General features: G+C 38.6%; 1 protein-coding gene across 1 annotated transcript in view; it reads right to left on the bottom strand.

Annotated features, from left to right (window-relative positions):
- Positions 1–24,995, bottom strand: part of CDH2 (cadherin 2, type 1, N-cadherin (neuronal)) — a 50,290-nt gene that overhangs the window by 11,731 nt on the left and 13,564 nt on the right. The window contains exons 4-13 of the mRNA XM_010289497.1: positions 24,776–24,931; positions 22,850–22,994; positions 21,614–21,786; positions 17,023–17,160; positions 16,475–16,660; positions 13,955–14,211; positions 12,409–12,551; positions 10,927–11,160; positions 10,362–10,595; positions 8,479–8,618 (exon numbers count right to left, since the gene is read on the bottom strand). Of these exons, the coding sequence (XP_010287799.1) occupies positions 8,479–8,618; positions 10,362–10,595; positions 10,927–11,160; positions 12,409–12,551; positions 13,955–14,211; positions 16,475–16,660; positions 17,023–17,160; positions 21,614–21,786; positions 22,850–22,994; positions 24,776–24,931 (1,806 nt within the window). The remainder of the gene's footprint in view (positions 1–8,478; positions 8,619–10,361; positions 10,596–10,926; positions 11,161–12,408; positions 12,552–13,954; positions 14,212–16,474; positions 16,661–17,022; positions 17,161–21,613; positions 21,787–22,849; positions 22,995–24,775; positions 24,932–24,995) is intronic.

The raw sequence follows: 24,995 nt of genomic DNA, 5'->3' as shown, positions 1-24,995 counted from the left end.
CCTTCCTTCAGTTTGGATTTAAGCAAATCCAAACAGAAGGTTTGAAGTTTTTCTCCTCAAACTTCTGGGCAAGTTTATATTGTTGACGGAAGGGAGAATCTAGTATTAGTTTTTTTCCATTGGAAGGTCACTAAAACATGCTACGTTTGCTCCCACTTTGCATTTAGCAAAATCTCAGGCCTTTAGAAACCAGAAATTTAGACTAGTCTGATTGTCCAAGTCTACAGTCAACAGGGAAGTGGAAACCACCCATTCTATGACAAGGATCTAAGTGAAGCAAGCTGAATTATCCCTTGTCTTTCCCCTTGTTTATAAAGGGGTCTGATATCACTGGATGAGTCAATACAGCTACCTTTCAGATAACTGGTGGTTAAAGAGATGACAATCTTAATGCTTTATCACTATAACTCTCTCGATGTAACCACCAGCACTTCTGTCTTTTTGGTTCTGGCATCACTATTTGCTCTTGATGAAAAAATCCTTGACATCTGTATTGAAGCAGAAAAAATTCTGCTTTTGATTTGCTTTTGTTTTAAGAATGAAAATAAAGTCACCATGTACTAAAAGAGCATTTTATCAGACGTTGCATCTTGTGAAATTAAACAACCTCAAAAATACCCCATGAAATTCCAGCAACTCCCTCCTCTCTAAAGCTGATTACATTGACCCTATTAGCTATTCTCTTAGTTCCAGACAGCTTTAAGCAAAGACTTACACCATTACTACCTCCCACCTCACATTCCTGAAATGTGAGATCCCAGTGAGACAGTGCGAAACATCAAAACCAGCTAGCCAAGCCCAATAAATTAACCACCTTACCAGATGTGTAGGCAGAAGTGTCCAAAACCCCAAAAAGCACTTCTTTAAGAACAGCTACACAGTAGTTGGAAGCACAGTCCAAGTATCTCAACTTGAACAGAAGAAACATCCAGAATAGAAGAAAATGCCGTTTTATATTCCCCAGTAATCACTGATTTACAGGGAAACAAGATAATGCAGCTTCCAAAATGTCTTCCCTTAAACAACTTCCTCTTGTGCAAGGTCATTTAACAGCACTTAAGTAATAATCCCTCATAAAGCAGTCATCAGTTATGGTAGTAGGAGAGAGTTTTTTTTAAGAAGTACCTTGCTTTCTGACTGACAGTTACCAGATTCTACAATCCCTAAAGAAAAGAAAAAAAAAAAAGGGGGGGGGGGAAGGCCAGGAAAGAAAGTTTCCCAGAAGCTTCTAGTTTTATAAAACTATTTTTTTTTTTCTCTTGGATTAGCTGTTCTGGTTGTGTTTGCATTTTAGAAGATTTACTCAAGTTCTTGGCAAAAACTTAACAAAGTAAAAATTTTTACAGTAACTGGACCTGCTTTAAATGAATGCATACTGGAACATTATAAAGCAGAACTGCAAACAACAGAATCAAACCACAACTTACTGCAACTATAAATTGCTATGCATAGATGGGACTGGCTTTTTCCCAGATAAGAAAATATTGGAATATATTACATCTAAATTGAGCTTTCAACTACTGTTTTCTCTAACACTAACAGTGACATATCCTAGTACATGCAACTTGACTTGACATATTCATTAATGATTTATGAATATGGCTTCTCTGTTACCTCAGAGCTCTCAGTATATTTCCTGGCCATTCATTAGACAGTGTTATACACTTTTAGGGATGACTTGTTTTTTTTTTACCTTGTACAGAATTAGAGTTTTGGCTATGCATGAATACAGGCCTGGACATATGACCAGTATAACAAAAACACTACCCGTTTCTCATTTTCAAAGGATGAAGCCTTTGCAAAGAAATAGGGAAGTTCAGATCTATCCCCATGCAAGGAATAATCAATTTAATTGTCACCAGATCACTTAATTTCACAATGAGGACTGTAAGCGCCATTCACCAAACAAAGTCAGCTGCAGTGGTCTAAGTGCATTGAAAGTAAAGCAGCACTGGACAAAGTTTGCTTTTTCACCCACTCCTTTTACAGGATAGTGCCTTAATGTAAACCCAATTTTATTGTTGGCTTAAGGGAATAGAGCAAACTATCACTTGAAGTACCTATGAATAAAACACATGTTCTGCTTTGCCTTTGTGTTCCAAAGACAATTACTGTCTACTCCAATAGAGAAATGGGATGGAGAAGCACAACAGAGAAATGGGATGGAGAAGCAGGAGAAGAAATATTTTACACAGCTGAAGGTTCCAATCTGCCAAGGTCTTTTAAAAACAAAGAAAAAAGAAGTGAAAACCAATCCTGCTATATCTTACCGTTCTACCCCCAAATATCACCCTTAAAAATTACGAAAAATTTGCACATACAATATTGCTCGAGTTCTGCAAAATGCTCCAACCTGCCCTAAATCTTACATCTGCTGAAATAATGGGACTCCAGAAAAAGCAAAGCACAGAGGACTGACTAGACGTAAGCTGCAGGTGAGAGGCTAGGTAAAAACGTCTCTGCTAACAGTTGCTCTTTATTTGCCACTCACTTTCTGATTATTCTCTGCCATATTGCTTTTCTGCTTTGTTTTTATTATAGATGCATCTGGAGTGTTACAAGTTAATAATTTTTGAGATAACCAAGAAGCTACCTTATCTTTTTTAGTAATAAAAAAAGGTGAAAGTTAAACTCTAGCTGCAGATAAAACAGAGTGACAGGTGTAGGTTCTAGATAGGATAAAATAAAACACGAAACAATTTTGTAATGGAATTATGGAAACATTACTTTTCATGTGATGAAACAAAGATGCACCAAGGAATGACAGTAATTCCTCCACAGGAGCGCTGCATGAGTCACTCATTCAAAAAAAAAATGAAGTTAATGTCTTAGTAAGCAATCACAATCCCCAAAATAATATATTCTTCTAATATATTCCTAGGGATATTTTAGCAACAGTTATTTCATTCATTATTATTAAAATTTCTAAACATAAAATATGCTCCAATCTTGATGCAATGCAAAATAAAGGTTAGAAAGTGCGAGTAAATAATCTGAGTAGCACTCAGATAGGGTGGTGAAAATAAAATATAATCAAATAGATTTATAAAGTTCATCAAGTAGGTAAGGACCATTGCTACATTTGCAACACAAGTTATGACAAGATCCAGCACATGAGATCAATGTAGTCTTAAGATGCAGGCATACAGAAAGCTATGACAAAAAGAAAAAAAACCCAAAAATCCATAGGATTGGTTAAAAACTAGTTGAGTAATGACACACAAAAGCTGGAATAAAGCTACTCCTATAAAGGAGCAATTTCTGTTTAGAATTTAGATCCTGTACAGATAAAAATAAACCATTATTTTTTAAAAAGCTATTATCACCTTTAAAACAAATGGTACTATTTTCTTTCTCTATATAAACGTGTAATAAAACATGACAAAAAGCAAGCTATTGACTAACGTCTGAATACGCTTGTAAGAAAACGCAATGTAGGAAAGAACAGGCAGAATTCTTACGAAGAATACTACTTGGAATAATGCTAAAATCATTGCATTAGAGACTCTTGTGCTGAGGAGATCTGAGGGCAAAATTAAAATACAGGTTCAAAACAGCTGATCTGCAATACTTGCAAAGCATGCCACCCACTTTCTCAGGCAACTTGCTTCATTTGCACTGTCTGCATGAACAAGTACTACTAAAATTCTCGTAGTACTAGAAAACACTATAGAAATGGACTCAAAGGAGATGAGAGGATCATCTTGGCCAATGAGATGTATACAAAAGCAATTAAATGGAAAAAATATGTATCACAGTTATCAGGTTGACATATGCTGCATGTATCCCAATCGAGCACTCGCTGCTTCGACGTAAATTACACGAATGGCCTGAGATACGCATGACATATGCTGCATGTATCCCAATCGAGCACCCACTGCTTCGATGTAAATTACACGAATGGCCTGAGATACGCGATAAAAACGAATTAGCTGTGATCTGCTATGGGCGTGAACAATGCTGCAGATGTGTGCTAAGTCCTTTAGCACTCAGTCAACATGAAGTTTTGACATTCAGAACTGGGAACAGTATTACAAGTTGAGAACACATCATAAGGGGGGGACAATACTCCTCATTTGTACCTCACACCTCCTGTTTGCTAAACGACTACTATTAATAATCAAGACAATCACTACTTCGTAACACCTAAACTAGGCATGTCTGTTTCAGAATACAGCAAGCTATAGTGTGTGTGTCCCCTGTCAACTGCTGGGTTAAACATTCAGATGGAATTAAAAAAAAACCCACCCCAAAGTAAAACAAAAAAATCCCAGAACACTTACCCCTTCCCCAAACCAGTAACCAAACCAGTCCCACTGACTTCTATGGAATGATACTGACTCAAGGACTGTCACAGCCCAGCTCCTCTAAGTCAGGTAGCTAAATTGTTAAAACCAGAAAATATTATACAAAATCCCAAGAAAACTCATGGACTTTCTATCTGGAATACGGCTGCCCCCTCTCCTTCCTCCCTTGTCCCTAGCTTCTGCTAGTACTGCGATCTTTCCCGACACCAGGAAAAGATGTTTTTGCCTGGAATGACAGGAGTGTTGTGCAGCTTTCAGAGCCAGTTTTTCAGCCCACATTTTTGAGAAGCAGAAATTTAGGCAAAAGAAGTCCAGAACATTTCCAGTGTTGACAACATTCAGTGAGGACCAGGCGGACTTCAGTGATGACCTACAACTCAAGAGCTTTTCTGGCTTAGGGAATTAAAAGCATACTTCTCTACTGCTGTGGAGATCACACAACCTGGTGTACATCATGTCAGGCTAGAGGAAGACTATGAATCATTCAAGAACCTAAATTTTCTTTACAAGCATTCAGTCTGTCAGAGTGAATGAAGCAGGCCAAGATGGCCTCAGATAGGATTAACAGGAGACCTTCACAACGGAATAAACTGCTCTTTTATGACAAGACTTCACATCATAATTCCTTGGAAATGCTAGCACAGGCTGGGGTGGGGGGGAGAAAACCAAGCAGGAATCCCACCTTGTTGACAGTTGCTATGACTCAGAGGAACTCACTGGTTTTCGGAAGTCACCAACTTTGTGGCAGGAGACGTTACTCTGATAGCGTGTACAAAGAGTTTGAAAGCAACATGCTGAGCATGCTTTAGGAGTTTCTGTGTCTGCCCTGGCAGCTAAGAAACCCAACTGCATAGCTTCCAAATAAATAAATAAACCCTCCTAAATAAATAAAACACTCCAAGAACAAAACCACAGGTTCTAAAAGTAGTTTGGTTCAGGATGCAGAGTCCTAGGTTCCATCAATTATTTTCAAGTCCTAACAGCCATATCTTCAAGTAACTTAAATATCTGGAATAAACAAGAAAAATATGAGGCCACATAGGGGTAAATCTTCAAATATTTATCCAGAAAAGCGGGTGATTTTAAAAAGGCCTAAGTAATTTGCTTGCTATAAACAGAAGTAAGTAATTTTAGAAGATGCAGATTATGAAAATATCTGAAGCTTTTAAAATATTAGTTTCGCTGAGATTCACATGAAGCTTTGAGCATTCCCTTCTGTTTTGCTGCATGAGATGCCCCCTGGGTTGGACAGTTCTGTGCTTCTGAGTCACCTTGTGCACTGCCTTCTACCAAAACTGCTTGTTCAATCAATCCTGCTGATTTTGGGGAGAGTGCACCATAAAAAGTTAGTATTGATGTAGAGCATTTTCCTCTGTCATTTGCTGATGACTTGTGGATGCAAGGTTGACATGAAATAATTTTTCTTGATTTTAATAGAACAGTGTCAGTTTTACCCTATGAGCCCTTGTTCTGAAAATAGATTTTTGATGTCAGTCTCATGCTTTTTTAGAACACCTTAACTTTTACACTTTAATGCTTACTTTACCTTTGACAAAAATGCAAAGATCTTTATGGCCAATGCCTTTTGCCCACAATGTTCTGCACACAGCTATGCTTTTACAGTATTTTGCTAAGCCACGGTTTGCACAAATGAGATTACTACTTGTAGGGAATTTGCTGGGGTATTTCAAAAGCTTAACATTCCAAGTTCTTAAATCTCACACAAAATGCGTGCAAAACCAAATAAAACCCAACCAAATACAATCCTCCCTCCTTCCTCTGGGCACAGGAGGTCAGGGGCGCAAGGAGGGAATCAACAAGAAATGAACCTAGGAACTATTATTGTCTAGTTAAGCACAAGCAGAACTTAGATTTTACAAAACGTCAAACCAAAATAAAGTAAAATAATCTCCCTGAAAAGCAAGACAGAACTTATTTCCATCATTCATTGTAGATAGAAAATTAAGTGCCTATGTGAAAATTCTGTGCTTTCTATTCAACCATTCTGGACAGGAACAAATTCCTAAATTTGGAACTGTGGGAGAACCTACCCCCTTTTTGCCTACAGTGGTCTAAAACTCTTGTTACAGAAGCAGTTACAAAAGCTTTTTATACTTTGTATGAGCTTTTTTCTTCTTTTCCTGCAATGTTTGTTACGGAGTGTACAAAGACCTTTTAGACCCTCAGACATTATGGTCTACTGCTCAATGAATCAAGAAAGGGACCAGTGTACCTGAACTATGTGGCTGGCAGCTAAGATAATTAATTTGTGACAGTGGCCTTAAAATTTGTCTTAAGAAAGCAAGCAGAGGTTTTGTGCCTAAAAATCATTCCATTTTCTACAAAGCCCTTAAACCTCTCTGCATCTAAGTGCTTCCTCTGCTCACTGTGAGAAGAAATGATGCTAATTTCACATTTCTTACCACTTTACTGCTACTCCACCCATTGACAGTCTTTCCTTTCATTGTGTGCACTACGCTCATTCACTGCTGGTAAAAGGCTGCATTTATGGAAGGTTTACACCCTGTTAATCTCTATGGCATTCACACAATGATACCTCCTGCTGCACTAATATACTGCTCAAAGTCAGCGCTTTCACTGGAGAGGAGCACAGTACACAAGATGGACAGAAGAGAGACTGCAGCACCATTTCTAAACTATTAAGTACTTTAAGCAGTGCACAATGAGAGTAAAGTTTCTGATGAGCAGCATAACCTCTCTCAACACTATTCTAGCATCACCTATGACTTCCCAATGACCAGTACATACTCTGAGAACCTTACCAACTCTGTCCTGAGGATTGTGTGGACAATAATGAAAAATCAAAACCACATGAAAATTGCTGAACAGACCCTCCAGTGAATTGTGGGTGAACAAGAGCTGGGGATATGTGAACTGCAAAATTAGTTGTCACAGGACTGAGTTTTCTTGATGTTTTCTTAAGTTTGTAACTCTGTGCAACAACAGATGCACAAATAGTATGCAATTTTTGTACTCAAACTATCTGTGTACAAACAACTGGAATACATACACAGACTCAAAGGTTGACTTCAATTTATTTAGTAACACAAGCAATTTTCCGAAACTGCATAAACTGAAGTTTCCTTTGGAAATTGCTTAAAAAGAAAGTTACGCAGAAAAGCCAGGAAGTAGGAACAGTACTTAGGGAAATGCAGGAATCATGGAAATTACTAAGGGGAACACAAATTTCAGAAAAACAAATGAGTAGAGGGAAGCTATAAGTGTCTGTACCAGTGAACTGAGACACTTTCCAGTTAACTCTAAGTGCCAGATGACTGTGACTGAGGATACATGGAAGAATTACACTTAATTTTTCAAGGCTTTTTATTGGAAAATGTCTTAGACTCTATTATATGCACTGTTCCCTTTGTAATTATTACACTTACTTCTACCAATAATCTGCAGAAAAATCTACTGTTTGTGATGTTCATAAAACACTTAATAAACCTTCTCTGAAGGAAAGAAATTACACTGCTTGGAAATTCACTAACTTGGAGAGAGGGGGAAAAAGAAGCTATTCTTAGCATATACGCATCACTCCTAGTCCTCTGACATATCAGCAGTGGTTCAACCAGCGGTGACGTGAGAGTAAATGCATATGGCACCTGCCTGGAAAGGTATTTGAGTAAACACGGATGTGCCCTGACAGCTACTTGAAACATAAATACTTTCCAAGCTGAAATCCCAGTAGTGGCCAATCTGTCAATAGCCAACATTACTGTGTATCTAGAAAGGCATTCACCCACCACCAAAAAAGGGTCATATTTGGAATAAACTGTATTAGGCACTCTGCACTGGTGATTTTGTACAACAGGATCTCAGGCAAGGAGTGAAGGTTTACACACTGCCATGAGAGTGGATGTTAATTTTCATTTAAATAGAGCAGCCTTAGTTGGAATATGGTCAGAATGCTGTGACTGTCAGTGGACAAGATGCTGGTTTTACATCTCATCCAAAAGGTAAGCAACTGCTATTTCTGGAACTGCAAAAAACAACATGAGAAAGCAATGTTATATTTCAGGTTTTTAAAACATCATGCACTGCCTTCAGCACTTAATGCAAAAATTAGCTATGTGTCAACAGAAACAAAATAGATAAAGCACAGAGTGAAGTGCAAATCTGTATGTAAAAATTATTAATCATTCCTCACCTGATCTTCTTCTCCACCACCCTCTTCATCGTATTTCAGAATGTTGTCTCTCACATCATCTTCTGGATCAATCAAGAGCTGCTTTGCCTGACGCTCTTTATCACGGCGTTTCATCCATACCACGAACATTAAAACTAAAACTACATTGCAAAAAGGGAAGACACAAAACCACGTCACGATTCTGAAGGAAAGCCATGGAAAATCATACTAATTTAACACCGAGATTTAAAGAAAAAAAAAAAAAAAGATGGAAGAAAAAAGAAAGCTGCCTTTGACTGTTCTGGATGAGTTTTTATCTTGGTTTTTTTAAAATAAAAAATTTCATAGAAGGCAGCTTAAGCAAAAGATGTCGAAATTCAGGCTACTATAGGCAATTTGATTTGGAAATCAATCACATATTCAAGGTCGTAAGTCACAAATCCATTCCACACCTGCAACATAAACTTGTCATGAAAAGAAATAAGAAAGACCAAGCTTCATAAACTACTGGATTCAGATGGGAATCTCTCCAGTAGTGCCAAGAATTTTAAGAGACTGTATTTTTTATATTTTTTCTGCTATGTCTCAAGAATGTATAGCAATTTATGCAGTTTAAGCAATTTGACTTTTGAACATCACTAAGCTTAGGCCATTTTGGCATATGTCTCACCAGTCCACGAGAACAGACCATATTGTTGGCTAAGTTTAGATTTATGTTTAGAAGCAAGAGGAATCGAAGTTGAGGAAAATGCAGTGGCATTTAGAGCTATGTATTTTTAATCTTTATTCTCAACAATCTCAAGTTGTTCTGTTCATTTACAAACTAAAGCTTGTTAAAGAAAATCAAATAAGAAACAAAACAGAATAAATGTGGATAAATTAATTGCTAATACAATAGACATTTTCCCAATTACAACCACTTTCATAGAAAGAAATTCCAATATACCTAGAATGTCAATATATGAAGAGTATCTTAAAGGATTTGATAGTTTCAATAAGGCTCTGTTAATTCAATTCCTAACATTTTAAGAATATCTTGTCTCAGGAAAATAATTGTACTGCGCTTGTGTGCAGCCATGGGTTTAGATTTAAAGAAATACTATTTTTTTTTTTTTTTTTTTTTTTTAAAATTACCACTTTCCATCATTTTGCATGTTCTGGACTGGTGCATAGTATACTCTGAACAGATTAATCCCTTCCTTGTGTTCCACCACAATCAGAAATCAGTTAACCATAATGTGTAGGAGAGCTAGCATCTAATTTACTACACTGGACAGACACTTAAGTCACGATGTTTAGTCATTCCCCTTACTGAATGAACATGACACACAAATAAAATACTAGCACAGCTTTATGTAATTCTTAAACGCACACATGCGTCTCCGTTCCTGCATGGCTGCCTTCTTGTCCAGCCTTATAGGAAGGGCTGTGATGTATTAGTTCCCAAAATCATCAAATAGCCTACTTATATTAATCTGAACCACGACAGTAGTAACACCAGAGCACTCCTTGAAGGCACTGTTACCCGCTGTGGGTGGTGTCACATCACACATTACCAACAGCACAAGAGAGACTAGATGTCTGGGGGCTAATCACATCTTCAACCTGGTCACTCACTGACGCAACATAACAAGTGCCCATGGGCACAGACCGAAAACCTCCTTCACAAACCCACCGTGGGGCTTGACTGCCATGCAAGTGCTATTTATGATCCGTCTCACGGACTCCTAATCCTTTACCATCAGGAAGCTTTCATACTTGTCCAAGACATTAAACTAAGCAGCAACAATTCTTGGACTTGATTCTTTAATCACTCCCCCTTCTTTGTCAAGGTAAACAGGACTAAAACATAAGATGGTACTTGCAAAACAAAAGAGTTAAGATTAAGAGATCTATTTACTTACTGAGCAGGATGATGATACAAAGCAGAATTGCAATGATGGCACCAGTTCCCAGCCCTGCGCCAACAATCCGGTCAACATCAGTGCAGTCTCCGTTTATGTCACACTGGCAAACTTTCACTTTCAGCACAGAAGTGCTAGATGCATGTGGATTTCCAGAATCTGTAATTACTATGGGTACATCGTAGATACCAGCCTCCAGGAACCTGATCCTTAAAGAGAGCTGGGCGTGATCACCTGTGTGTGAAAATAAGGCACTTGTTAACAAGTAATGTACTGCTCATGTGACTTTAAAACAGTACTGGCAAAAAATGGCTCATCTTCGAGCTCTGCATTAACTTATTGTTCAACCCACCACGTGACGCTCAGGATAACAGACTTCTTTATTACTGTGAACATCTTTTCTTTCTTAAAATTTCTTGTTCTTTGGGGAACTTACACTATGGTGCTTTCCTATTCATATTAACATATAATTCATGTACGTTGTGAAGTAACACCAAAGTAAAATACAGAAAAGCATATGCAACAGTTTCTTTAAAATTATTAAGATTTCTGTAACGTTATTTACCACTGATTCGGACAATAGTCCAATTCCTCTTAATACTAGCAGGTGTGTCAGGCAGTTCAAAGGCAAAAGGGCCTGCATTTGGATCTATGTCAGGGTCTATAGCAGTGATGTTAATAGCGTTAGGCTGTAGTGTTTCACAAGTTGTAGCTTCTTTCGGATTCACTTGGGGGGCATTATCATTGATGTCCAGCAGGTATATCTGAAGTGTGCCAGTTCCGCTCATCGGGGGGATTCCTTAAAGAAAAGAAAATGGTATTGAACCTGTTTCCAATTGGAAAGTTACTTAACTGAAGCTATACCAACACTTCTCAAATTATCACATACATGTGTTCATCTCAGTTTTGGGATTCTGTCTTTACCAAGCCAATCTAACACTGTCACTGCACCTGCTAACACAAATTCTTATGTAGTCTGTCTTCAGAAAAACTGTCCTACTTAGCAAAAATCAGGAAATAACTGCAGATCCACAGATCAGGGACTCAACTACTTTACTGACTAAACAGCCAGTTCCTCTCTAGAGACAGTCCACATCAAATGCTTGGAAGAAAGAGGTGCAAAAGTGGGATAGTTTATCCTCTGGAGAAATTATTCTGTAAGTTTGAAGACTTATGAACACCCTTTACCACAAGTGTGCTGTTGAAAGTCTTTCTAATACTGACTTTTAGCATGCTATGTCTAGACATTCTTGCTATCCGTATTGAATGTGTGATGCTTCTGTAAGCTTTGCTAAAGTCACACATTTATGTGAACGTGTGGCACTGAATTTCTCAGTATAATTAGCAATGGTTCCCATTCCACACTCCCCCCACCCATCCATAATCTTCCAGTTCCATTTAATTTTATTCTCCAGAACAGAGCCAGAAGGATAGAAATAGTTGATCTAGCTTTGTTACACTGTATCAGTTCACAAAATTTTACCATTTGTCTTCTCTCCAAAGTAAATAGCCCCAGTGTTTCAGTTTTCCCTTCTAATGCGAGAACATTCCTAACTGCACCTGTCCATCTTTCTGGTATCAGCTATATGAGCAGTACAGTGCTCCAGCCAAACGCAAAGAACTTCTTTCTGAGCAGAGACTGTTAATTGTCATTAACAAACTGACAATAAAAAGACACTTTTCTCTCTGTACTGCTGTAGCCTGAATGTGGAAAAACACACCACCCATCCCTCAACATGTTACTCCCCAAAGTCCACTCGTTCTGTGAATTCACTCAGTCTACTGCACTCCTGTGCAGGTTTTTTCAGTTTTCTGTAAACTTGACTAATGTAACTAAGCCAGTGCCTTTCTCCAAACTCATAGAATTACTTTTCACCCCATTTCCGAAGTAGCTGAGAAATATACAACATCTGATGCTAACATGCTAACACAGACTTCTGACTGGATGTCTTCTAAGAGTATCTTGTTTCCTGTCCTGGAAAAATTGAATGCCATTCAATCACACAGAAGAAACCCTTTTGAAAACATATATAATTTTGATACATACCATTATCAGAAGCAAGAAATGTTGCATTATACATATTGTTTTGCACATATATTGACTCTCTGTCCAAAACAGCTGTAGTAGTTATTTGTCCATTAACAGGGTCAATTTTCAGCCAGTTTGCAGGATCTGAAAGTTTTGAGTACCTGTGTATTTGATCATAAGATGCCAACATAAATATTGACAACATAGACAATAGTAGTATTTTAATTTGTATCCTGAACACATTTTTTTAATTTGGACACAGTATGTCACAAATTTCCATTTATTAAACCTTATCACTAAAATTCTTGAAAACACTTCTAAAAAAAAAAAAAAAAAAGAAGAGAGTCCTACATTTAGATTCTTGTCCTGCCATGTAAGTTATCATCTGATTGGAGTAAATCATATAATTACTGTAAACTATATAACATTCATATTCAGACTCTATTAAATATTCAGACTCTTGCTTGTGCTCTACCTACAGGGCGGTTCATACTAACTTTTATCTTATCAGAGCACTGAGAGCAGGAGAGAGGTAACAATGGATAAAGAGTGTCAGAGTAGCACTAACTCGCATTATTCTAGTGCTTCCAATATCACTTAAGAGGTTTTACTGTACGCTCTCATCTTAATTTGAAAGAGGAGTGTCTTTCAAAATCATCCTTCTACCTGATAAATTTGCCCTTTGACATTAATCAAGTGCAAGCTATCTTAGGTCATTAAAAATGCATATATCCTTAACTCCTCATGCTATCATGTCTATGATATTCTTCTCCTTTCTGGGTGCAACCATCAGCAACAGCTAACCAAAATTAAGAGAAAATAAAACAGTAGGAACCTCGAGTTTCAAAGGAAAGACAGAAAGTAAGGTCTGGAGTTTCCTCCACATGAGCTAAAAAAGCTGTTGGGTAAGCTAGGACTGAGTCCTGGCCCAAGACTAGTCACTGTGTCTTAGCTTTGCAGTCAATGACTATGTTTTAAATAAGGTATGCAAAAGTATGCTTTAAGATTTCCATGTTTTAACCTCTTCACTTTTCTCATTTAGCACAGTTTTGCACATTGAAGAACTTATGACCAAATTATGATCATAGCTATCAGTACAAGAATTCACAGATGGACGACAACAACAGCACTCTGCATTGCCAGAGAATGAGAAGAAAACCCTTGAGGTTTGGTCAACGATATGACGTGGTTTTGCTGCCATGTCAAAATTATTGGTTAATTTAAATTGCAAATGATCTTAGTTCACACAAGCATGTGTCTGCTCTGAACGAATTTGTTGGGACACCAGGTATACTTTAACACAGGTACATAACTTCATTATACCCTGATGAAGTGGGACTTAGCGTTAGAAGACGACCCAGTTTACGGATCTATAAATGTTGGTCAGGTCACTTTCTCTACAGCCAAAAATCTTGTTAAGAGTGCGTTGCTCAAAAGCTACAGCAGGTATTGGTATAGCTGTGTGCTACGATAAATGCAGTCATTTCCTATGCAGTCTCTTTGCTCCCCACCCACTCAATATTGCATTCCAATTGCTAAATAACTGCAAAATGTTTATATAGACCTTAGAGAGGTTTGCTGCATGTAGCGATCTGGGTCCTGAGCAGTGAAAGTTGTCAACATGCTACCCGCAAGTAGCCCTTCTTCTTGACGTACAAGCTTAGGGTTTGGAACAAAATATGGGCTCTCGTTCACATCAATGACTGTAATAGACACAGTTGCTGTTGACTGAGGAGGATGCTGAATCCCCTTAGCCAAAGGCACTTGATTTTCTGCAGCTACGGTAAGTACGAACATCCTGTTGGTCTCGAAGTCAATAGGCTGGGAAAAGCAAAAAGCAAGAAGTGTTAACATTTACTCACAATAGTGATGGACACACAATAACATTTTTACTTCAAAGTACATTTTTAAACATTACTTGTAGTGTTTTTCTCAAAAACGAGCACAGACCCTAAGGAAAACACAATCAATATAACACCTCAGCATGAGTCTGGGTTGGGATTTTGCTTAGCAGCAGCAGCTTCAAAAGTCAGAGGAGCTAGAAACCTCATCATTCTTGGATTTAATTTACTCTGGTACTGCAAGTAGTGGTAACTGAGGAAACAAGGAGTTTCACCAGAAGATGACGTAGAAACTCCCAGCTTTATGCCAGGCACTCATGTGAGCAGCTGTACCTCCTGAGGATCTCTCACAGGGAGAGAAACCTGCTTCTCACTCTTATGAGGACAAAGATCATGACCATACCTAGACCCATAGATCAGAGATACCCATTCCCCTAATGTTTCACTAGAAAGACTTTGTAATCCCCAGCTAACCCCACTGCTGGTATACCTACAGCTCTCATCTTCACAATCCAACCAACCTTCAGTTTGGGGACCTTCTTACTGAGCCAGAAGTCCAATTTATGGAAGAGTAAAACCAGTTTGAGGCTAGAGTTCCTCTGCAGCACTGCATAAGGGTGAAGCATTCCCCAAGACCTGATTCGCCTTAGTACTATGCACTGTGCTACTCACGCTAATTCTAGACTTAAAGAAACCCTGCACCTTACAGGGGCAGCTGGCATATGATAGCATGAAGTCCATGACAAGAGACAGTCCAATCTTCATTACAGGTTGACAGATCAACTCATTACACTGCCAATAAAAACTGTAGGCAGGCTTCCAACTCTTCCCATGTCTGAGTGCTTAAAGGAGTGCTGCCGGCCAGACTGTAGAACTGCCATTTACCACCTCAGGCTAATTTTCCTATGTTGTTTAAGAGCCTTTGATTTCAGATGGTATAGCTGGTCCCCTTCCAAACGGGCCCATCGTTCCCTTGCATTTGTAGGAGAAAGCTCCTTTCCCAATGAGGCTCCCACATGCTGCTACTCTGTTGTTAAACCAGGTCAGACGTAGCAAAGCACTGAGATACTCTGGCAGTAGAGAGGATAGAAATTGTTAAAAATAAATTTGTAAGTGAGCAAAGCTATATCAAACAGGTTGGACATCTGGAATCTTAGCCTTGCTTCTCTTCAAAATACTTAAGTTTAACTTCAGCATTTTTAAAATTCCCCTTTCCAGACATTTCAAGTTAGATACCATTCCTAGATCTGAAAAACATGCTTACGTGCCTAATTACAAAACCCAGATACTCATATAATGCTTGCTGGAAGACTGCAATACAACAATTGGTACCCCTGGGGAAGTGTAGTTATCAAACAGACAGTTCTTAAAACAAAAAGACCTCTACTGTGAATTACCACTATAGCTGTAGAAAAAAAAAATGTATCTTTTTCTCCCCTAGTTACTGAGAAGATAAAAAAAAAAAAGGGGGGGGGGGGGGGTTGGGGGGAAGGTGGTGAATGTTTTAATTTCCAAATGGGAACATTGGCATCTCACACTTGACTTCGTAAGTGGATCAGCCAAAACCAGAACAGGCCAACTCAGAGAGGAGACACTTATCAGAGGGCTATGAGGAAAGGTGGCTACTGTCTGGCAGGTTTAATTATAGAACCACATTGTTATTATCACTTGAAATAAGTCACCCCTCAACACAGAGCTGTTGGCTAGAGAATGAAGATAGACAAGTTATTCCATAAAAGGAATTTAAATGAGCTTTTAAAAATAGCAAGCCTTTAAAAACCTCTTGTAAAAGTAGCCTCCCACCTATCACTTTTTCCTCTCCGATTGTGCCTTGACTGCCTGTATCTGTTCCTTAACAGGAACATGTTGACATAAAACCTGCAGACAAGCATGACTACTAATGGAAGCCAGTAGGTAGGAAGCTGTTCCTTTACACTAGCAACAAATACTAAGCAAACGCTTTTTCACAGACTAATTCCTATCTTTTTGCAAACAAAGCTTCAAAAATCTGTCATTTTCAACAACCTAGGCTGATTTTTAAAAGTGATCGGTTAGAATACTACCGATAGTGTAAGCAAGGTAACACTCGAAGGGACAGATGGCTTACTTCCACAAGACAGACAGTGCCCATCCATTTAACTTTCCAGACTCGTGCTGGTCTCAAGAGTTCACATTTTTCCCCCTCAACGTTCTCCCACTTCTTCCACCTCTGCTTAATTCTCTGAAGCACAAGCAGCTCTTACCTTCACAACAGTCACCAGCCCATCGTTGCTATTGGGGTCGGTCAGGATGGTAAATCGACCTGTGGGGTCTCCTCCGGTCATTCGGTACATCGCATTCCATGCAGGTGTGTGGGGCTGATCTTTATCCGTCACCGTCAGATTCGCCACGATCACATCCACCCTGTTTTCCGGTACTTCCCCGTAGAACTGCAAAAAAACCAAGAAAACATTCTACCTTGGCTGCAGAGGCACACAAGTGCCACACCATATGGAACATTCATCAACATTAGGGAGTGCATCTCTCTTCACTGGAGCTCTGACAATGTATCTAACGAAGTTTACCTGAGGCCACCCACAAAACTGATAGTTTGATTCCCTTGTCAGCTTTTGCCTTTTGGCCCAAGCAGAATACCGTATCTAAGGGATATATATTCTGCATGTATTTAAATTCTGTCTGCCAGTACACTATTTAATAAATAATAAATATTTATCGTCTATGAATATAATGAGAAAAACAGGGAAGGGTTATAAATATACACATCCTTCAGTTACTCCCACCCTGTACTTACAGTCATGGCGGTGAACTCTGGAGGATTGTCATTGACATCTGTCACAGTGATGACAGCAGTTGCTGTGTTTGAAAGACCATATGTTGGGTTTCCTTCCATGTCCGTAGCTTGAATTATTAATGTATATTGTTGTACTTTCTAAAACACAAAATGACATCAACATAAGCTTTAGACAAAACTAACATTACCACAGGACAGAAGGTGTTTCCAAAATTGCACTTTGCTAAGCTATGGAGCCTATCACACTGTTTATTCTACTTAGCATCACCTGAAATGACAGGAGCAGTTTGTGCCACAGGAAGACAGCACTGGCTTGCATCTCACTATACTGAACTGCTGCTTGATTTTCTTCAAATATCACCGAGACAAGAGCAGGCTGCCTGCCCTCTACTCTCAAAAAAATCAAGAACACTTTATACAGTTAATGCTATTATAACAGATTTTACAACGCTTTTCAAACGGGGAAAAAAACAAGAGTGCAGTTTATATTAAAACAGGGTAAGTCCTCAAAAGCATTTAAGAGAACTGAGCCAAGGTAGGTTTGTTAGCCAAAAGGCCACAACTGCCAAGGTTTTGTTTCAGCCAAGCCCAAGTATAAAACTGCTCTTGCAACTTCTTCCCATCGCTATGGAAACCGAAGATGTCAAGGCCAACAAAGACTAGTAAGGGCAGTGGGAGAAAGGGGGAGGGGACAACCACATGGGTTATTTCCATAAATGTTAAACACCCTGGCCGAAGATGGCCGCCGTCTCCCCCTCCCCTCACCCCCACGCGTGCCATCACTAACGGCCCTCCCGGCCAGGCGCTCCGCTCTCCCGTCACGTTCTCCCGTCACGGCTGGAGCGGGGCCAGGGCTCCCTCAAGCACAAGGAATGTCCAACTGAGACCTGACCTCAAACTGGTTAGCTGTTTAAAACAACGTCGACACGGTTGTGTTAAAAAAAAATACATTAGAAAGATGCTTTTTGTGTAGAGTTGCTGAGAAGTTGATTTTAACTCACCAACGGTTTCTACTGTGAAATGCAAATATTGTGCGTGATTTGTCATTTACCAGTTCAGTTTCCCAGCTTGGAGAAAGCTAGGTGTTATCACTCAGTTCTTTCCAAAAGAAAATGCACAAAATAAGAAGTTGCTATTACTTTGAAATATCACTTCCATGAATGGTTTTCTAACACGGGCAAAAATCCTTCTGGCAAAATAGAAATACTTAAAGAAAAGCACAGTTTTTCCACTCGGTACCTTATTTTCTCCCACAACTTAAAGACTGGGGTATATGACAAATGACTTCTCATGGAAACTGTTTACGTAAAGGGACTATGGGATAGCGATGCAAAAAATAAGCAAGGTGTGACTTTCTTTCAAGCTTTCGCCACGCACTATGACAGACATTAGAGTTTAATGATTATGCACACTTCTAAGCAGCAAATATGAGCCACTGAATAAAAAAGTTTTTAAAATAAGCTGTATGAATCTGTCTCCCACTGAAGACAATTTACGCTCATGTCCTCTTTCATAAAGGAACCCTTACAACACACACCAAATGGGTATTACTGCATATGTATCCTTTTTTAAAAGGAAGACTAATATTATTTATACAGAAATGCAATATATGTTTAATAATGCATAAATATGTATACGAATTCTGGCTTGGAAAATATACTTGAAAAGTGACCTTCAAAAGGCTTAAATAAACATCCTAAAGGTTTCCTTCACGACACCAACAAGAGAAGCAGTCACAAGGGAATAAAAGAAATACTGTTACCACTTTCATCCAGGAAAAAAAAATATACTTATTGTGAAGCAATAAAATCTAGAGCAGTATTGAAGCAGGTCTTGCAGCCAGATGATTCTACCATTATTGAAACAGCAAGTGCTTCTGATTCATCTGGGTCTTAACACATTGATCCCAGGAAGCAAATTTCATTAAGAAAACTCCATTATTATTACATAAGACTCAACTTCCATACAATCTTCTTATTGAATTCCAACAGAAGCAGCACACTACAAACAACCCCAAAAAGTGCACCAAAAGACAGCATATGTGTGGTTTTGCTTGTTTTTCCCCCCTTCCAGAAGATCAACTGCTGGGAATGAAATCCCAGAAATCAACAAGTGCACAACTTTCCAAGCATGGGGAAATTAGGGGAGGTTGGCTCTCCTCTTTTAACTGTGGGTTGAGAAGGAGCCAGGAATAAGCCATGGAGCATGTGTCAGCAGCCTGCACAGAGACTTTGCAGCAACACATCCGAAAATGAACTGGCAGCTTCAAGAAAGAATGCAGACCTCATCAGGTCACAGCTTCCCACTTCAACACAGGCCAAATAAAAGAGCACTTCACTGAATTAACCTCACGTGAGGTAGGAATGCCAGTGTGTAAATTGAAGTACCCTGCCTGACTTCTTTGGCACCTCCAGCAGCAAGGCTGATGTTTTAAAGCTGAGGTGAATTCCACAGCAATAGCGGAAGAAATAAGAACAGATGGATCTCACGAAAAAGCATCTTTTGGGATAGCAAGTGAAAGACAACTTCTGCCTTTAGCTGAGTCCCCTACCTAAGCAACTCTCCTCCTGTGAGCGTTAGCGTAGATAATGCACTGTGCATGTTAACCTAAAATACTAGCAGATGAGGAATGCTACCAGAGGAACCACCTTTTTTTTTTAATGCCTACAACACTTATGCACCCATAAATAACGGGTCACATAATTTAAGAAATTTAAATTGTGTCTAGCATTTTATGAGCCTAATTAAAGTTTTACAAAGAGAGTCAAGACTTAGAGAAAAGGGCAGAATGGCAGAAGTGGGTAGCCCACCTGAGGTTCCTCGACAACAAGGAACCTTGTGCAAAAAAGCATTCCCTAGCCCACTGTCAGAAGACCTGCTCGATTCAGATCTGGCTTTCTAGACTCCTCGTCGTTTTAATTTAATTGAATTCTATGAAATTACTCAGGAAATGAAGGAAGCAGAGCAATGGCTTGGGAAGGAAACCATTTTATCTCATATTAGTCTAATTTAATATTTGAACGATTTAACATTAATCATTAATATTCAACATGTGCAAGAAATGTTTATAAATACTCATTTGGGTATCAGTACAGTGATCAATCAGGAAAACTGATGGCGAATGACAAGGCTTTTCCAACTGTTAATGTGAGAGCCTAAGCTCCACAGACAGCTGGTTTCTTCCAAGTTAAATCACTCCGGTACAGCTAGTCACTAAGCAATAAAACTCAAGAGTTATCACTATGTCCTTCTGAAAGTTCACCTGTCAAAGATGACCAGGGGATTTTAAAAACAAGGGCAAAGCTGCCCATCATTCTTTTAATTTAATAAGGCAATACTGTAAAGTTCAGCGTTTTCCTTTCCTCAAATTCAACCCTTTCAAAACAAACTTAAATAGAATGAATGTTAATAAAACTTTAAAAATTAATTGCAATATCTAACAGTCTGTTTAGCTTTTCAAATCTTCTGATTGCCCCTGTCAAACTGAATTGCATCAGAATATTAATAGCCAACCCAGAGCATCAGCAGAATTTTTGTGCTACATTTTAAATAAGTATAAGCAAACAGCTAAAAGCTGAACAGCAACTCCAGTTTAAAAAAACCTTCAGATTTAATGAGCTAAAATGAGGTTAGTAAAACAGAAGTTGAAACAAGATGTGTTGAAATAAGATTTGTTTGGATTTTGTAGTTTGTTTATAAAATAATGCTTATCTTTTCTGAAGTTTTCAAGTGGTTCAGAAGCACAGTTAGCCAGTGTGACAGATCTGGAGTTGGGAGGGAAATATTTTTATTTGCACCTCACAGACGGGTGAACCAGAGCAGAGGATGTGGCACTCTCCTTCTCCAGCTGTGGGCACAGTGAAGAACTGTCTAGACAGAATGGGACTTGCCCAGCATGCAGCAGGGAATTACTGACAGTCAGATTTTTTTATTATTCTCTTTTTAAAAAGGTTTTGAATCTGTGTCCAGGCCTTGAGACAAGTCTCTGTCTATACAGTTTCCAATACTGACTGGTTTATTTCTTAGAAATGTGCTTTTCAAATTTTAAAATTCTTACTGTTTTTCCTGGTTTATTTTAGTAAGGAGATTACTGCAAATTTAGCAACAGTGCATCCAGAAGATTCCAAGTATTTGCCACCTCTCTGTGAAGAGGAAGGAAGAGGACAGAGGGAGTACAGAAGCTCTCCTGGAGCTTCCAAAATAAAACATATAGCCAATTCCATTTTCCATCCACTCTTTGCCTACAGAGCTCAGCAAGAGGAAAGGCCTGGAGCTGAGAAGCAAATCCCATCTCAACACCCCGGCCAAGCACCTGAGGTCCTCATCTGCATTGTTCCGCTTCAGTGTATACCTGGTTCCTTAAAAGCAAATAGGTTTTTGAAACAAGATCCTTTCCATGGCCCCACGGAACCAAGAGTAACTGCATGTACAGAACATGTGGGTCCAATTTTCATCTCCATCCCAATTTCCTCTTTTCCAAGGAGAAAGTTCAGATGGGGAAGAAGAGAAGTATTTGTAGGTTACTAGCAAAAAATGCACTTCTTCACAGTATTAAGTACAACCCAGCCTACGGGATTAAGACCTGCTGTACCTCTCTGTCAAGCCCAGCTGCTACGGTGATAATGTCACCAGTCTCGTTGTTGATTGTAAACATGTTTGGAGAGGGGCTGCTTGGGGCCTGTGACAAGATTCTGTATCTCAGCATCCCATTCTGTGCATTGGGATCATCAGCATCGATGGCAGTAACAGTCATCACGTAGGTTCCTAGCAGCAGGATAAATAATTGATGTTATATAAACAGTTTACTCGGATTACACAAGATCACTTACAAGCAATGGTCAAAGTATGTATTTCTTTTGGTAAACTCTACACATTCCTTCTCTTACTTAAAACAAACCAGTTAAACCCAAGACTCACCAACAGAGTAACTAAAATACATAAGAGGAGATAAAAATACTTTGTGTTTATAAAATAACAGATTTGCTTATAACTGAAGAAGCTCCATAAACAATGAAATTCTACAATTCTGCCATGAATAACATTTCTGTAACAACAGAGCTCTTCATGTTTAGAGAAAAATGTTAATAATTGGGCCAAAGGAAATATATTTAATTTACAGAATTGGTGCACATACTGATAGTGATTGAAAATCAATTTAAATAATATTCTCTCAAAGGTCTTTAAGATGCATGTTCTTTCCATCTCAAATGCCAAGTAAACACAGTAAAGTGAGAAAATACATTTCTTGTGCTAACCTTTCTAAAAAATTAATTTTGCACTACTGAAAAATTAAGAAAGTGGTTTCAGCCACAGTGCAAACTTTAGTCTGAAGATGATTAGAATTTTAATGAGATGTGAACATCATTTAGGGTTTTCATGAGAATTCAAATGAAACTGTTTGATTTCAAATCTCAGTATTTCCAAAACCTCTGAGATTCAGAACTAGAACTGGATCTGCTCATAATTTGCAAGTCTCTTACACCCTGAGCTGTCAACGAAATGAACATCTGTGGCTATCATGAACACAACTGTTAAGAACTGTGACACAGGATTTTCAAAAACAGGAACCTAAAAGTCATATTCTTAAAGACTTCTCTGTTTTAGTTTATGTACATAATACTTTCTCCTTTTGGAAAAATAATCCTAGCATGCTAAAAAGTGAACCAAAAATTAGGTGAAATAAGAAGAGAGTACCTGAGATTTTGCTCATCACGCTAGTAAGAAACCTTTGAAAGTGTTACAAGGTCTGAAGGCACCCTCTCCAACACCCTCAAAATATTACTGCATACCTTCCCCCACACACACTCTCTGAAAGCCCATGTATTACCTGGCTTTGATCCTTCGGGGACTGTCCCATTCCAAACCTGGTGTAAGAATTCAGGTCTATTGTCATTCATATCAATGACATTAATAACAATGTCAATAGGATTTTCCACTTGGTTTCCATTTACATCCACTGCGTGCGCTCTCAGCTGCAAAAATCATCAAAAGTATTAGAATTTGCACAACATAACAGGCACAAGTAGATACAATAATGGTGGCAGGAGGTTTCAGGCCAGACATTTTTAGCTCCATGTATTTTATCTGCCACTGCTCCCTCACATCGACTATTTGAGTTTTCAGGTTGCTAACGGAACTGCTGTTTAGATTAAGCTGCAGTCTTACTTCTTTGATTTGCTGAAATTGATTTTGAATCATGTAATTTCGATTAACAACAATGCCTACTGTCATATATAAATACCTTTTTAATAATGGCTGTTAGAAAACAGACTCTAGGTATATGCAGATTCAGCAGGTAGCAACTTATTAACAATCCATAGGGAATGAACACAGGCATCGCTTTCAAAAATTCTGTTCTGATACTATGGATATTGAATAGACATGAATGCATAGGCAAAGCGTACAGAATAGATTTGTGTTACCTGGAACACCAAGGTAAGGTTTATGATAAATCACTGTCAGTAAACACACTGAAAATTCCAGGCTAAAATTAAGCTAAAGTTTATGGACTGGGTTTCAAAGATACTGAGACACTTAAATTTAATGCCCCGATTGCCAAAAAGGACTGAGTAACTACCTTTGACAGTCAGGTTTACCTAAAGCATCTTAAATTGGACAGCCAAAAAAAAAAAGGAACACAATACTTTCTGAAAATGTAAACCTATGTATCCAGGTCAGAGCCTGGAAACTGCTAAGCAAAAAAGCAACTTTCTCCTATAGCAGTCCTGGACTTCCCGGCCAATGCGGGGTCTCGTCTCCGTTACATACATATACATATATATATTTTTTTATATATATGTATACCTCCCCCCTCCTCCGCCGCTTCTGGCTACAAACCTACTAGAAAGGAACGAGAGGGCATTATTAACTCGCCACTCTGGAAACAACTCATATAAAAGTGAATTCCTAGAGTCAGTAAATCTTGAATCGCCAATGCCAAATTCTCAGTAAAAATCTTACAGATGCCAGAGCTGTTGTGCTCTTGTGAGAGCCATTCCCCCCCATTTCCCCCCAGATGCCTCCTGCTGCATCCTCTGTTTGGGAGCAGCACCCAAAGGGCTTCCTGGAGCATGAGGCAATGAGTGTTTTAACCTACAACATGCTAGAAAATTCCTTCTAGGAGCTGAGTGACTTTTGTAACAATTTCAGCATGGTCCCTCAAAAGCAGAGACAACTTTAGGTCACAGCCTGAGCTCCCCCTTCCTTCAAACCTTTCTTTTCCACTAATACTGGAATCCATGGTCTACTTTGTCAATTTCTTTAGAGCAAAGAATATCATTTTCATAAGCTGACAGACCTAATTTACAATTCCATTAAAATGCTTAGATTTGCCCCTGAAAATGAAAATTGGTAGGTTATTCTTTCCATCCATTTCTCAAATCACAGCTGCTGCAATTCTAATAAAAGTCATGGCCTAATTGAAGTTGCTGAATTAAAAGTAAACTTTTGAAAAATATACAATACAGTGGAGACTGTGATCAATGGTATTTGAAATATAAGCTACAGTATCCATATTTCAATCTTTTAAAATTACTTTTCTAAATATATTTAATCACTGTTTACATATGTTAATGTATTTAAGCTGCTTAAACATAGTAAGAGTTAGCCTTAGTAAGTACAATAAATACAAATCTGCTACAAACTCTTCAAATCAAATCTCATAGAAAACTAAATGCCGGCTGCTCAAGTCATGTTTGAAGCAGATGTTAATCTTCAATTTGATAATCTGATTTATGGTAAATTAAACTCTTACATGAAAAGAAGCAATCTGCTCCCGGTCTAAAGGCTTTGTCACAGACAGCTGTCCTGAGATAGGGTTGATGATGAAGATGCCTGTTGGAGGTTGGTCAGCTCCTGGGCCAGTCACACTGTACCGTAGCGAGAGGCTTTTGTCACGATCGGACCTAATCTATGTGTCAAAAAAGATGTTTACATTAGCTACAAACAACCAGCGGATGGGACTGCTGCTGAGA

Source organism: Phaethon lepturus, unplaced genomic scaffold (genome assembly GCF_000687285.1).
Source record: "Phaethon lepturus isolate BGI_N335 unplaced genomic scaffold, ASM68728v1 scaffold10446, whole genome shotgun sequence".
NCBI lineage: Eukaryota > Metazoa > Chordata > Aves > Phaethontiformes > Phaethontidae > Phaethon > Phaethon lepturus.
Note: the sequence above shows the minus strand (reverse complement) of the source record. Positions and strands in the feature narration are given on the sequence as shown.